Source organism: Glycine max, chromosome 16, assembly GCF_000004515.6.
Source record: "Glycine max cultivar Williams 82 chromosome 16, Glycine_max_v4.0, whole genome shotgun sequence".
Classification (NCBI taxonomy): Eukaryota; Viridiplantae; Streptophyta; class Magnoliopsida; order Fabales; family Fabaceae; genus Glycine; species Glycine max.
Window position 1 is genome coordinate 5022148 of NC_038252.2, and position 15900 is coordinate 5038047.

At 30.8% G+C, this 15900-nt stretch overlaps 1 protein-coding gene across 1 annotated transcript; it reads left to right on the forward strand.

Moving 5' to 3' along the window:
* The first annotated feature begins 9182 nt into the window (after nucleotides 1–9182).
* Nucleotides 9183–15070, forward strand: LOC100792069 (probable protein S-acyltransferase 7). Its single transcript, XM_003548960.5, has 5 exons — nucleotides 9183–9658; nucleotides 11204–11386; nucleotides 12514–12810; nucleotides 13769–14002; nucleotides 14083–15070. Exons 1-5 carry the CDS (start codon nucleotides 9572–9574, stop codon nucleotides 14584–14586), a joined length of 1305 nt encoding a protein of 434 aa, XP_003549008.1. The 5' UTR covers nucleotides 9183–9571; the 3' UTR covers nucleotides 14587–15070.
* The last annotated feature ends 830 nt before the right edge of the window (nucleotides 15071–15900 follow it).

A 15900-nucleotide genomic window follows, 5' to 3' on the forward strand; every position in this document is an offset into this window, starting at 1 on the left:
TTGTTGTTTAATTGATGTATTTCTAATATTATTAAGGAAAGATGATGAAGGCATAACAGAATCATGTCATTCAGTTCAATCTTTGTGCTTTTCAATCCAATTAAGGTATATATTGTTTATCAAATGAAAAAATAATTCAAATTATGCATAGTAGTTCTTCCCTAAATGCTGTATTGGGGGCCTAATACGTTCTCAGTAAGAGTTTAGAAATCAATTATCCTTCAGCTATATATGTTCTATTCTATCACTCTAATATTGGATATTCACCCTATTTGTAAATTCATATTTCAATGAAGTAAAATATTGTGTGTGAGGTGGGAAAAGATAGAAAGATAAACGTATTGCTTCTAAAAGGATGCATATTGTCTGTTCTCTAATATGCTTGTTTTTTGCCAATACAATGCTCCAAGTCTCTAACTGCTCTGCTGTATTGTTGAAATAACTTCTCATATTAATCTTCTAACTAATGCCCTTTCTTTCAGGCGTTTCAATGGTGGAGGGGAAAAGCATACCTATTCAATAATGTGAGCACAATTCAATTTTTATTGGATAATCCATTATCCATCAGTGACTAGGAAAATAAAAATTCATGATAGTGTTGTATCATGTATGATAAGATAAAATGCTGTACCATGTCAGGAGGTTTGTACAGCCAATGAATGCAATGCGCAATATTGTTAGTAGTAACAATTAGAATTGTCTTAAATTCTGTTTCTGAGAAAGTGGAAATTTCCTCCATAATCTACTATGATAATTTTGAAAAATCACTGAATATTTTAACTGGTGGGTCAGTTTAGTTTGTGGAGACAATCCAACTGAATATTTTAACTTGAAAATTTTTCCTCATTATGTAAAAGTACTGCTCCCCCGTTACAAAACATAAGTCGTTTAAGGTTTTGGCACAGATATCAAGAAATATATATATATATATATTTTGTAACTTCCTAATATACCTTTTATCTATCTTATTAATTATTCTCATTTCTGCTCATAACTACTTCCACTAAGTACTCATAATAAATGTTCATGATAATTGCTAGCTTATTAATTATCAGTGTAGTTGCACAGCTAGCAACTATTCCAAATACTCATAATAAACATGATGAGTCCTTTGGACTTCATATACTCATGGTCCTTTGGAGTATAACATTACCATACAAGCACAAGCGTGGGACTGAAAAATTCTCACGTTAACAAATTTATTTATTAATCAACTTTAGTAAAAAATTTGTTTCCCCCCAAAATTTTAAGTTGAAAATTATCTGAAAATAATTCATGCTTTGCCCCCAAATTCTCAATCTGCTTAATGGTTCCTCTCTCTCTCTCTCTCTCTCTCTCTCTCTCTCTCTCTCTCTCTCTCTCTATATATATATATATATATATATATATATATATATATATATATATATATATATATATATATATATATATTATATTTTAAACTTAAAAAATCATTTGTTCAGCAACATGGCCTCTAATCAGATAACATCACTATTTGATATAGATTTGAATGTTCAACTCACTCATCCAAAAATTGATAATGAAGATTCTTAACCCAAAAATGTCATAGAATCTCATCCTCTATGGCCAAATTTAAATAGGAATGTGCCATAAAGTTTTGCTATTGATCTTAACACTATTCCAAATACTCCACCTGTAGATCAATTTTCATTTTATTTAAACATTCAACCATATGTTGATTCTGAAATAGAGTTCAATGAAGAAAACACCTTTCCGCATTGGTACGTAATCTTTTATTTTATTTTTATTCTTACTATTATTATTTTGATGGGGGTTTTAACTCATTGCGCTTTGTATATTGGTACTTTTTATTGTTTTATTGGTAGATCAGGAACCATATGAAGAAAATGAAGCAGGGAATAATGTGCATGAACATATCAAATTGGAATTTGGTATCATTTCTTATAACTAAGATATATTTTTTTAAATATTATTTTCAATGATTTATCTATATTATTATTTGATATAATGTTTTTTGTCTTACTTACAAATGGAAATAATATTGATGACATGCCAAATTTGGAACTATTAGAAGTATCAAAGAGAAAGATGAACTTCATTACTGAAAGAAGGACCATATATGAAGCTTTATTACAAAGGATTAACTCCATTATGTGTGCTTTAGAGATCCTTTAAAGAATTTTCAACTATGAAGTCAAATCACATATTTTTAACATTGTAATCTTGTATGATTGAAATTATGAAAGTAAGAGGTTCCAATAACTACAGGATTTCACATTTGAAGAAAGTGATGTTAGAAAGTGAAAATCAATTGCCTACACACTTGAAATGTGATCCTACACTAGTGTAAGATATTTTTTGTTGTTTAGATTAACTTTCATTTTTATCATAGATATTTAATTATATAAATTTAAATTTTTTAGTGTTCAGTCAACTTCATTTCAACCTTGCAATGCTGTGATTTCGTTCCAATGAATATTATAATTATAATTGTGCTGCAATTTCCGTTCCAATGAATATTATAATTAGTATTAAAGCGTATCATGTGGATACTAAATTAGTAAAAAAAAAAAAAAAAACAACACATTTGATTTCACGTATTCCCATTTATCAAGCTACCAAAATCTATTGCGTTAAAAAAAATCACTACAAAGAAATACCAAACAATTAATCATCTAAAAAGAAAAATTCTTACCAAGAGACTCTATACCACAAGCCATTCTTAAGTTATCTTTGCATATTTAATAAAACTTTGGAAGATAAATCTTCATCACAACCCTTACTTCAATTTCGCTTTAAGGCCTTTTTCATGTGAACTTTCATCATCATCATCAGGAAATTTGTTCAAATCAAATCACAGGAAGATTTAAATCTATATCAAGTACTGATTTTTGTTTTAATGTGACATCAACAGAGTCTTCATCTATATTTATTGAGTTTTGAACTACCTCTAAATCCATGGAATTTTGAACTGTCTTTGAAAATATAGAGTTTTCATCATCTTTTGTATCTATAGAATCTTTAACAATTTCAACATTAATGGAGTCTTGAACTATTTTTGAAAATGTAGAGTCTTCGTCATCTTGTATATCATCACCTTGAACTATCTCAAAATCCATGAAGTCTTTTACTATTTCTAAAAATATAGTGTCTTTGACATTTTTCATTGCTTTTTTTTTTTTTTTTAAAAAAAAAACTTCTCAACTTTTTATAAAAAATATGTCAATGTTTTGTGAGTAATCCACATTGAGACAAATTCACCTACAACTATTATGTACCCTGTGATAAATATTGGAAATGCTAGTGTTAGTTGGAATCTTATAATTAATATATACTCTAAAACAGTAAATAAACGAAACTCAACAATAGCACTCTTAATAATGGTTAATGATATTTTTAGAAAAATGTATTTAATGCTTCATTAGTTTTCTAAAACAACTTATATTTTGAACTAAATTTTTATCTCTAAAACAACTTATATTTTGAAAGAGAGGAAGTACAACCTACAGGTGGTAACTAGAGGATTTAATTACTTTCTTAATGGTTTGGTAACAAGTTTCTAAATCTACTATTGTTAGATATTTTTTCTTATTCTTAATTAAATGAGCCAGGACATTCTTAAAGAATAAGCCAAAAGACGATATTATTGTTGTACCAAAGGAATGATAAATTTATGCTAAAAAGTCAATTTAATAGTTAATCACATTTACAACTCACATAACCATTAACATTGATTATTTTTTTTAAGCACATTAACATCGAAAAGTTAAAAGTTAAAGATAGGCTAAATAGTAAAAAAATTGGAGGAAAAACGTGAAGTTATCAACTGTTCCCAATGACCCAATTACTTCGTCTTGTGAGCTAAGAAAAGAAATGTATATCAAAAGGAAACACAAGATTCGATTGGAGGTTATGATAACAGCCAATAAAGCAAAGGACCCACGTTCTATTTTTTTATATGTTAAAAAACATGCGTATGTGTATTAGACCTTATTTTTATAGCAAAAAATGAAGGCCATTTTTTGACGTTACAATTCCAATGCAAGAAAACATGTTAATCTGCACAAATTCATCATTGATGACCATGAGTCTATGACAGTGGACGTTAGGGTGTCATCATAGCTGTTTAATCGTTTGCTATGAACAAGGAACTTGAGAATTAAATTGCCTCTTGCCTTTGGTTTGTGTTTCATACAGCTCAGCCAAAGGAGATATAAGGTTGGGAAGAGAAGAAGAAATGGGGTTGCTTGTTTAAATTTCTTTCATTAATATATTTTATAAAACTAACAAAACTAATATGTCAGATAAAAAAAATACGACCAAAAATTTTAATGATCACTTTTGAGCTTTGACTATTTCACTTGGTAGTTTTATATATAATGTGTCATTTTATTTTTAAAAAGGTTTAAATTATAATTTTATGAAATTTTTCTAAAATAATTTTCCTAAAAATTATGTTTTTATGTCCAAAAATTAAGTTAAACCAACTTAACGTTTGAGTGAAAGGATAGAATATTTTTTTAAAAAAGGAAAAAAAATATTAAAAATGTATCTTTTTATTAAATCAAAGAGAAAATAAAGAAAAAAAGGAAAATGAATTTTAAAATTTTATTTTCTTCTGTTTTTAAATGTAAATTTCAGTTTATTTTCTTTCCTCCTATTCTTTCCTATTAAATAAGCAAAAAGTTATGATCTGTTTTAACGATAAAAAAAATTATAATTAGAAGATAAATATTTTTTTTTTGGTTATTAACGTATTAAAATTAAATTCTTAAAAACCATTTCTATTAAAACCAATTTTTTTTTATCTAATTTTAAAATAAAGTGGCCATGCATCTTAAAATCTCTTCTCATGTTAACTACCAAAAAAATCTCTTCTCATACCTATATGCGTTGCCTTGAAGGAACTAATCTTTCAATATTCATTGTCGGCTAAATGCTTAAACAACAGAAACATAAATGAAATTTCATTGTCATTGGCAGAGAAATAGGAATCATTGAGGTAGAAGTTAGCTAAACGATGGTGATCTAACTTAACTAAAAAAGTAGAGGGTTGAGAGAACCATCACTTTGGTCTCCATCTCATAATCTTTCTTAGATACGCATGAGAGAGATAGACACTGAAAGTCCTCATTCACTGCATCACATCCTTCAACTTTATCTTTAGAATTGGATAAAATTTGGTTCTAACTTCTAGCTACCAACTAAGGAGTTCAAGTATTTTTTCTTATTGTATGTAATTTTCTTTGGCCCAATAAAATTTTGTACCCAAATTTAGAAAGAAATCAAACATAATTTCTTTTATTAAATAAATTATTTCTTATACATGAAAACAGTCACATTTTATATCATTGCGTCAATCTTGGATTTGACAAGTTTAAGTATAAAATACATAAACAAAAATATATTTGTTTTTAACATTAAAAAGTTAATTATATAATTTGTGTTTATGTAAATAAAAATAACTAATTCTTTGCTTGTTTAAAGGAGGTTGTTCTTGACCAACAAATTTTGTTTTTCTAAATTAGAAATATGTTGTATGAGAAACAGTTTTATTTGAGTTTGTAACAACCACATATAATATGATAAGACTATTTTTTTTAACTATAACTTTTTTTTATGCATATGATTATCTAAAGCTAGAAGACTAAACATGTACTAATTAAACCAATCACTTGTTGACTATTTATAAATATATTTGTTTTAAAAAACGTATTAAGCTATTCTTAGTTATCACGATTTTAATTGATATAAAAAATATGCTAGGTTAATCGTGAAAAAAAATTATAATTTAATTTCTATTACAAGTTAAGTGAAAAAAATAAATACAAAACATGAGTGTCGTTGATTTAGATGGCAAAGCTCTCTCCCTCTTTCTTTCTTATGTGAGTTTCTCTATCTTCTTTTAAAAATCCCCTCCAACGCAACCCTTTCCTCCACACTCTCCTCCTTTGCATCAACCCATCATCGTGGAAAAAAAGAGAGGAAAAAATTAAGTCTTTTGAATTCATTAATAGCACAATGATCTTTCTCTATTAAACTATTATTAAAATGTTTAGCATATTAAATAATTATAAATAATTTCACCAAAAAAAAATTGTAAATACCATAAAAACTTACAACAGTCTAGTTTTCTTTGTACGCCATACACAAAGACAAAAACTTCTCCACCGAAACCTGCTCCTTCTTTTATTATTAAATCTGACCTAATTGGTTGGGACTAAAACTAATGGGTAGCTCAACTTGGATATCATAATGTTATTTTCGAATTTGATTGTAGGTCAGTTGTTGATAATCACAATAATTTATATCCTAATTGGTCTCTTTAGTTTATATGTCATATTAACTAAATGAAGAACTCTTTCACAATTTTTTATATAGATAAACAACAGCTATGACATTTCATTCAATATTAAAGACCGAATATATACAAGAGGGAATACAGTCAAAGGTATGACTACAGGCATAAAATATAAATATCCTAATTATAACAATATTAGTAACATGATTGACTCTTAGGACGACAATTCTTAATTCTATATCATTTAGTGAGATTTTTTTAACTGTTTGTTTGAGAGGAACAAATAGAATAAGTACATTATTTTATTACTGTTTGTTATGAGGAAAAAGTAGAATAAATACAATGATATTTTTGGGTGTCATGTATAAAATTATCTCTTCCGCAATAAATTAAAATAATTTAGAATTAGTCATTTTTTTAGCTGAATTATTAATCAATTTAAATTTACAAATACCCCTCAAAGCCGGAGCCATATAAAATGAGAGATGGGTCACTATCTTTTTTATTATTTATTATTAGAAAAGTAGGGAGGAGTTCCATGCCACACCACATTCGCCCTATCACATTAACATCCAACGAAAATCAGGCACGTCATTTTCAATGATGTTGTAAAGCAAATGGCATACATGCAATGCATAAAATATTTATATTATTATTAGTTAAAGTTTATTAAGAAAATATTTATCATGAGTAAAAATTTATTAAATAAAAAGCAAACTTTATATAATTTTTTGGTTTGTCATAATTTTTAACTAATAGTAAAATGATCTTGAGAGTATAATTTTTTTTTCATACTCATAATTCCGACCTCAAAAATCATTAATTAAAATTAGAATATTTTGTTATGAATTGATTCACGTATATTTGGTAGAAAGTATGAATTTTTTACTACTTAGCTTTTTAAAATAATAAACACTGAAATTATATTAAAATCAAAAACTATTTTTGACCAGTTTTTCATAAAAATCAGCCGTTTTAATATAACTTTTATAACATTAAATAAACATAAAGGAACTTTTTAATTTTTAATAAACATTTAAATATTATTTATTAGATTATTTTACATAAAAATTAAATATACCTTTTTATCCTTATAATATTATTTTTAAATAGTTCTTGTAAAATTTATCTACTACGTTGTTATTTTATTTTAATCCTTATAATATATCCATATTTTTATTTTAATTCCTATAATATTCTATTTATTTAGTCCATTTAGAGAAAAAAATTGATTTAAGACTAACAAAATATATATATATATATATATATGAGTAGGTGTTTGATAGGAGATAATTTTTTTGTCTAAGAATCATGATTATTGATAATTATAAATCCTAGAAATAATGATTCATGTGAATGAAAAAATATATTTGGTTGACTGTAAATATCTTTTAAAGTATTTTAGGTTTAAATATGTTTTTCATACATTTAATATATATTTTTTAGTTTATTATCTTTTTGTTTACTACTTGACATTTCTAAACTTTTACTTTTGCTAAGTGATTACATGATAAATTAATAGAATATCACATCATCAATTAAATGATGATGTAATAGGTTAAAAAAATATCACATTACTATTTATTGGGCTTAGACTAATGACATGTATCAAAAGTAAAAATTTGAAAATGTTAGGTAATAAAATAAAAAATAAATAGGTAGTAAATTGAAAAAGGAATATGTTACATGTATGAAAAACATATTTAAGTCAAAGAGATACTTATTTTTTTACCGTTTATTTTAATTATTTATCATATTAAATAATTTCATAAGAGTAACATGATAATTTTGTGCTCTAAAAAATATAACTCATAAAAGTAAGATTCTTACATCTCCTATGGAATTTTTTTTTGTGAGAAACCTAGCTAAAATTATTCTCAAGAAACTTTCTTTCTCAAAAAATTTATTTTAAAAAATAGATACTAAACATGAGAAATGAAGATTCTCAATTTATGATTCATGGGAAGCTAAAAAATTCTTCCCTAATAAATGCTCCCTAAGTATTTGGGTGAACCAAGACATATATCCATTGGTCAAAAGTTAAAAATTAATCTCATGAAATACTAAGATTCATTTTACGGATTGACCTCTCCCAACAAAGAATGAGGGATTGAACCCATAATCACATATTTAAGAGATAATATTATTTATCAACTATATCCATTTTGTTGGTAATGCTCCCACGGTCTATTTGCTTTTTGAGCCTCCAATCTTCTTCACATTCATTCTCTCACAAAATAGTGAAGTATGTCGCAACCTCATCACAAGTTTTCTATCCAAACTTATAAATTTTTCCTTCACATAATTTTCTTTCTCACTTAGGACCTCTTCAGGTTGTGTGATTCTTCTGATATAAAAAAGATCTATCTATAAAACTAACATATTAATGTTATAGAAAAAAATAAACCCTTTATTTTGTAAATAGTATATTTAATTCGAAGTAATATGTAAGGATAAAATAATTTATTTTTAAATTTAAACTATCCTAGAAATTTAATAAAAAAATTAAATTATTTCCCAACATTATTTACATGAGAAAAAATGGAAAAATAAATATTATCAAAATAATAAGAACCAAATAAAAAAATAAAACTTTTAAAAAATCATTTAAAAATAATATTATAAAATCAAAATAAAAATGTACTGTATTTACAGTGATGAAGTATATTTAAGACTTTAAAATAATTTTATAAAAGCCGAAACAAAAAGTGGTGTATTATCTGTACAACAAAAGTGGTTTATTAGGGTGATCAAAAGTAAACTATTTAAGTAAACAAAAAAGTATATTTAATAGTAAAAAAATAAAAATCTTTTTAAATAGATATGAATCCTGTCGTATGTATTAACCTTTCTGGTCCTTACATTTACACATACATAAATACAGTGACACAGTAATTGTCCAAAAGGGAAGAAAGAATCCCTTGGTTATTGCTAACCAAAAACCAGCTCACACACACACAACACAACAATCACCAGAGCAGAGAGAGAAAAAGAAGAAAAACAAAACAAAAAAGGAAAACCCTTGCTTGCATTGCATTGCACTGCAGCACCTCCTCCCTACCAACCCCCTCTTGCCTTGTCTCCGACCCGCCCTGACTCGTTGAGCTCGCCGGAAACTTTGGCCAAAAGGGTCTCCGAATTCGCCCATGGCCCTTGATTTCCGACCTTAGAGACCCTTCAAGTTTTCGCCTTTTTCTTATTCGCTTTTCCCCTTTTTTTGGGTCCTCAATTTCTGAAACCTGCAACTGAGAAAAAGATTGCTCTGATAACTCGTGCCTCGACGAAGACATGTACGTGGTGCCTCCACCGCAGCGCTCCGATCCGGGGTCAGGATCCGGTGATTTGCGGGTCTACCAAGCTTGGAAGGGTAGCAATGTGAGTTTAAAGTTCCCACTTTTGTTTTTTGGCTATTTGTTTCTACAGAACTTAGATGTAGTACCTTAAGTACTTTTGGTGCTGTTTTTTAAAAATCAAAATTAGAGTTTCATAATTGATGTTTTTTATAGCTCAATATAGTAGATTAGATTAGGATGGTGAAAACCCTGAATTTTGATTGAACAACAGCTTAAAAAAACACCCTAGTAACTATATCAAGTTTTGTCTGTTTTCACTTTATTTATTTTTCCATTAAAGAAAAGGAAATTGATTGTGGAATTTGTTTATTGGGTGTGTCACAGTTCTGCTGTCAGAAAATTTTCCCTTTTTTTGCAAATTGCAAGTACTATTTATGCGTCTCAATTTTTGGTAGCTTTTCTATTATTGGTGGTTGTTGTAGTCTTTTCTTTGTGTGTTTGTGTTGTGTGGATTTGATTTTTACTAGTATTGGGTTTTTTGTGTTCGGAGTGTTACTATTTGGGAAGGGGTTTTAGGTTATATAGGGTTATGTGCTGACTTTGAGAAAAATTGTTGATAAGAAAATGGATGGATTGTGTGGACGCATTACTGTTAGGTTCTGAAGCAGTTTTAGTGAAATGACCAGTGATGGTAACCCAGAAACCACAACATCAATTGGTCTTCTTCATTTGATTGATGTGCTAGGTTTAAGCTGATTTGTTTTCAGTACTATGTTAGTAGAATTGGGTATTGATTGGACTTTTGTGTTACTTTTTTTTCTGCTTTATTTGCTTTGGACAAAATTGGAAGGGATCAAAGTTTTTTACATTTTTAAAAAACTGTTGAGAATCTTTGCTGTTAATTTTTTTTTACATAAAATATTAAATCAAAACATGGGGTACAGAAAATCCAGGCTACAAGCTGCTAGGTCTTTAACTGCACTATCTGCTGTGCTTTTTGAACTGCAGATGATCCGTATCCAGTACATATATTGATAGAAGGCTAAAATTATGATGGGGAAAATCACAAGCACTGCAATTTTAGGATGTTTTAGGAAAGAACGTTTCTGGGGATGTGTTAAGTTCTCAGATAAAAAATGAATTTAAGTTACTGATTTTGACATGCTATTTTAAGTGTGTGGCATAGTATTTGATGTAATATCTTAATATTGGATGATGTTATTATATACATAAGCAGTAAGCAAAATTAAAATGGACCAAAACATTATACTCTTTGAACTATTGTGCTCTTTCCTCTCTAATCTTAGGCAAGCTTAAAGAATAGGTGTAAGTTCTAAAGAAATTATCCGTGCAGCAATGTTCTTGTGTTATCTCCAAATTGATTGTTACTAGCCTTTTAGCCTCTGGTATTGTATGATGTACCTTCTTTTCTCCCATGCTTCCTTATGACCTGTGAGGTGTTGAGTCTTGATGTACTTACTGTTTAACTTTCATTTTGTAATTTATTTGTTATGCTTTATAAAGAATAGACAAATGTTAATTGCATTGTTATTTGAAATATGTTACAGTTTCTATCCATTTATGACTATGAGGGTGCTTATTCATTGCTTTGATAATTTTCTTGCAGAAATTTTTTCTTCAAGGGAGGTTCATATTTGGACCAGATGTGAGATCACTGGCACTGACAATTATTCTTATCGTTGCTCCTGTCGCAGTTTTCTGTGTCTTTGTTGCCAGAAAACTGATGGATGCATTTTCTGACCACTGGGGGATATCCATAATGGCTGTTGCTGTTGTGTTCACAGTTTATGTGTGTCTTTTTCTCTCAAATATGAGTTTTTTTTTTCTCTGTATGTTCAACTGTGTTGGTAATATTCTATGATTAGAATGATAAGAAGCATTCCTCTATATTCAACCTCACACTTGATTGAAGTGAACTGTTTTGGTTGACTTGTCAATCAAATACAATATGGAATGATGCTCTCTTTAACATCTTCATAGTTCATATCTTCATTGGAACAATTACCCAAACAGAACTAGCCATAGCCATTGCCATTGCAGAACTGATACTTCCTAACTAGTGCAGCTAATACAATCCTGATCCTAATGAGCAAGTTGGGTCCATGGTTAAGCCAAATATCATGGACTGTGGTCCTTCTTTCAGATGAAAGATGATAATTTATTAGGTGAGGGAAGGACATCCTCCCCCTTAAACAATGTAGTGAAAAAGTAATAATAAACTTGTTAAAGATTTCTGAAAAAACAATAAACAATGTTGTGAAAAAGTCCCACATTGACTATAGAGATAATGCCAAAATAGAGTTATATATGTGGGGGGCAATGTTAGGAAATCCAAACCCATATAGCTTTTGAGGTTTAGTTAGGCCCAAACCCATATTTTAAGATGCTATTAGGGCCTATCCTAGATCCATTAATGGGTCACCTACTCTATTATCCATTCACCAGGCCCAGTTGTGTTGGGCATGAGGGGGTGCATTATGAAAGTCTCAAGTCTTGCATCGACAAAAGATAGTGCCAAAATAGCGTGTACAAGTGGGGGACAACCCTCACCCTATGAGATATAATTGCCAAAATAGAAACATATCAAACTCAAATATTCTGGTGGTTATCGAGAAACATAGAATTTGAATGACTAAAAATAGTTTGGAATGTGCTTTTTGTTAGTTGAAAATTGTATTTGTATGGGCAAAGAATTTATTTTGAAAGGTGAGTTTTGATATGCTACCCGGATACTCCCTAGATGTTAGTTCTTTATATTTGTGTTTGGTTATTGGTATACTAGTTGCCAAAATGATATGCTTTGTTTCCTATTGTTTGGTGATTTTGTCATGAGATAGAGGCATATCACCAATTTACCATGCTATGCACCCAAAATATATTCTTTCCAACCCTATGCTGATGCTAAAATCTTTTCAGGTCTTAGTTCTTCTTTTGTTAACGTCTGGCCGAGATCCAGGCATAATTCCACGCAATGCACATCCTCCAGAGCCAGAAGGCTTGGATAGTAATCTAGATGTTGGTGCTGGTCAGACTCCTCAATTGCGGTTGCCTCGCTTTAAGGAGGTTGAGGTGAATGGCATCCCTATTAAGGTCAAGTACTGTGATACTTGCATGCTCTACAGGCCTCCTCGATGCTCGCACTGCTCAATCTGTAATAACTGTGTGGAACGGTTTGACCATCACTGTCCTTGGGTTGGGCAGTGTATTGGGCTGGTATGTTGGATCTTTTGTCTCTTGAGTGTTATTTTATTCTTTTTTTCTTTTTGTGTGAAGAATGTTTTGGGGGAAGAGTAGCTTAACCCCATTGTTAAGTGTGACAGAGATGGTTTTTGAGTCAGCTTTGAACTTGTTGAAAGTAGTTGGTAATGCATAATACAATCTAGCTATAAAGTGTTACCTTAATGGGTCTATATGATAATAGAAACTGGATCAAATTATACATGAAAATGATTGTTCTATTGATAGTAAAAAGTACTACACTCGATGTATTCAAGAGACCTGGTTCTTCCATAGAGTTCCCAAATCCAAAGACAATGCCTCTCATTATCAACCCTTCTTGTTTATAGGCAACTCCTCCCTAACATTTTTTTGGGTGAAAACTCCTCCCTAACTATTACTCTCTCAAACTCCATTCTCCTAACTAATTCTAACTCTCTTACCTATAAACCTATCAATATACTGTCCAGTAAGTTGAATTTATTTAATGTAAGATTTCTCTTCAAATGACATCCTCCTCCATAATTTTGTGCTTCATAAACTGAGAATATGAATGCTGTATAGGGAATTTAGGTTCATTTTCATCTTTGGTTCAGAACCTGTTGGGAATGGTAGCAAGTGATGTGTAATTTATTAATATTAGAATTGGAAAATGCCTACCTCTTTGTGTTGCCTAACATGAACCAAAAAGAATATCCTCTTTGTAACAGAAATCTACTTCTATTAATGGAGAAAAATTCAGATAAGTTTTAAGGGGGGATTTTGTTTCTTTGATTCCTTAATATAGGGGGATTTGGTTTTCTTTCTAGTTTGCAACTTAGATTTGTGCTCATTCTTGATGATTTCTTCATTTTCATTATTTTTTTTGTTCTGTTTACTTTTCAGTTATCATTTGCTATGCATTATTATTGAATATACATTATGTATCCTAATTGCTTGCACGATTTTTATGCAGCGTAATTATCGGTTCTTCTTCATGTTTGTCTTCTCAACTACGCTACTGTGTATATATGTTTTTGCATTTTGCTGGGTCTATATTGTAAGAATTATGGCATCAGAGGAGACAACAATTTGGAAGGCAATGATAAAAACTCCAGCCTCCATAGTGTTGATAATTTACACCTTCATATCAATGTGGTTTGTAGGTGGTCTCACTGCCTTCCATTTGTATTTGATAAGTACCAATCAGGTAAGCCCTGTTCGTTTTAATCCACATGCTCTAGCTTTTCAGATGTATACAGCTTCATATTTGCTCCATTATTCTTGCAGACTACATATGAAAACTTCAGATACCGATATGATCGGCGAGCCAATCCATATAATAAAGGAGTGTTGAATAATTTCAAAGAGATATTCTGCATCAGCATTTCCCCTTCAAAGAACAATTTCAGGGCAATGGTGCCAAGAGAACCAGCATTACCTACTCGATCGGTGGGTGGAGGCTTTATGAACCAAAATATAGGAAAAGCTGGGGAGGACATAGAGATGGGCAGGAAAACAGTGTGGGACATGGGTGCTGGAATGGATGATAACGGAGCTCCAATAAACGATGATCGTGTGACTATAAAGGATGGCGAATTGTCTCCTGAAATTAGGACAACAGTAGATGACTCGGACCGTGCTGGAATGCATCCTAGGCGATCTAGCTGGGGAAGAAAAAGTGGGAGCTGGGAAATGTCCCCTGAAGTTCTGGCTTTGGCGGCCAGGGTGGGGGAACCAAACCGTGTCGGTGGAGGCAGCAGTAGTTTGATGCACGAGAACAGTCATGTGTAAGCCATTATGCTTCAAGTAGTGTGACCAAAGGACTTGAAATTTGATTTCACGGTTATAATGAAAAAAATATATTACACTGTTCATGTGGTGATTCTACAGCAAAATTATGTGCAATATGGGGTTGTAGGCATTTGCAAGGTGTTTGCAAGTGTTTTTTTAGGCATTCTGCTTCTAAGAAGAAATTGTTTGGTGTTCTGAGAGTGAGCTTTGCTTTGCTTTGCTTGATATGTTGTATTATGCAATTAATTAGCCTCTGCACTAGTGGAAGTTGCTGCAGCTTTCTCTGTGGCTGAATGCCAGTGACTTGGAGTATTGGGAATTTGTCCAGGAGGAAATCAATGGTGGATCAAGCTGAATTGTTCTTGCTAACTTACCTCTTATGCTTGAATTAAATGTAGTTGGTGTGTTAGGGTGAGAAACTTGTTGAGATGAATTTGCCATGACAAAATTCTTTACTCTCTATACTACTATAGTGTTTTGTGCATTCTACTTTAAAGTAGGAACATTGTGTATCATGTATAATTCCATAATGTTTGTGTTACTAAAACAACCCACCGCCTTAGACATGACAATAAAACTCGTATATGTGGATACCTGTCCAAATTCGTTTCAATTTTAACGGGTAATACTCGAGTTGATCGGGTATAGATTCGGGTTCGGATTTTCTCCGATAACCAAAAGCGGGGACAGGGACGAGTATGTGATTACTAACATCCGTCCCAATTCCGAACCCGAACCTGTCTCGCCACTTAAAAATAATATAAATAAAAAATCTATATATCCTAAAACCTAAAAGTTGTTTGTTATGCGACGTCGTGTTTCCTCAGTTCCTCACTCGTCTCTCTAACACTCTTACTCAGTCATTGAGACTCTCAATCCTCTTTCCTTTTCTTTTCATTTCTTCCTCCACACAGGTAGAACACAAGCCACCATGACACCAACAAACCATCGCACTACAACCTAATGCGTACCCGTCCTCGCTCAAACCACCGTGCTCAAAATGAAAAGAATCAGCAAAGTCAATTAAGAGATCTAAGAATCCAAGGACCTCAGACCATCACGCTCAAATCACCTCTCAGTCTCATTGTGGGTTAAAGTGGAATTAAGGACCTCAGAACCGAAGCAGAGGGGTTATTGTTGTTGGGGTAATAGGCGAAGTTCATGACCATTACCATAGTGTGCCTGTTTCATTATGAAATTGTCGCATCATTTCTACTTACTCGTAAGTCATTTTGACTGCAGAACCATAGAGGTTTTTTTTCCTCTTTGCGCTTATGGAGTTTTCTTGTTTTAAGCTCTTGAGATCGAGGCCAA

Coding starts and splice junctions, on each gene's coding strand:
- LOC100792069 (XM_003548960.5), top strand. CDS start 9,572: ATGTACGTGGTGCCTCCACCGCAGCGCTCCGATCCGGGGTCAGGATCC. Junction 11,387..12,513: donor CTGTTGTGTTCACAGTTTAT/GTGTGTCTTTTT, acceptor AAATCTTTTCAG/GTCTTAGTTCTTCTTTTGTT. Junction 12,811..13,768: donor TTGGGCAGTGTATTGGGCTG/GTATGTTGGATC, acceptor ATTTTTATGCAG/CGTAATTATCGGTTCTTCTT.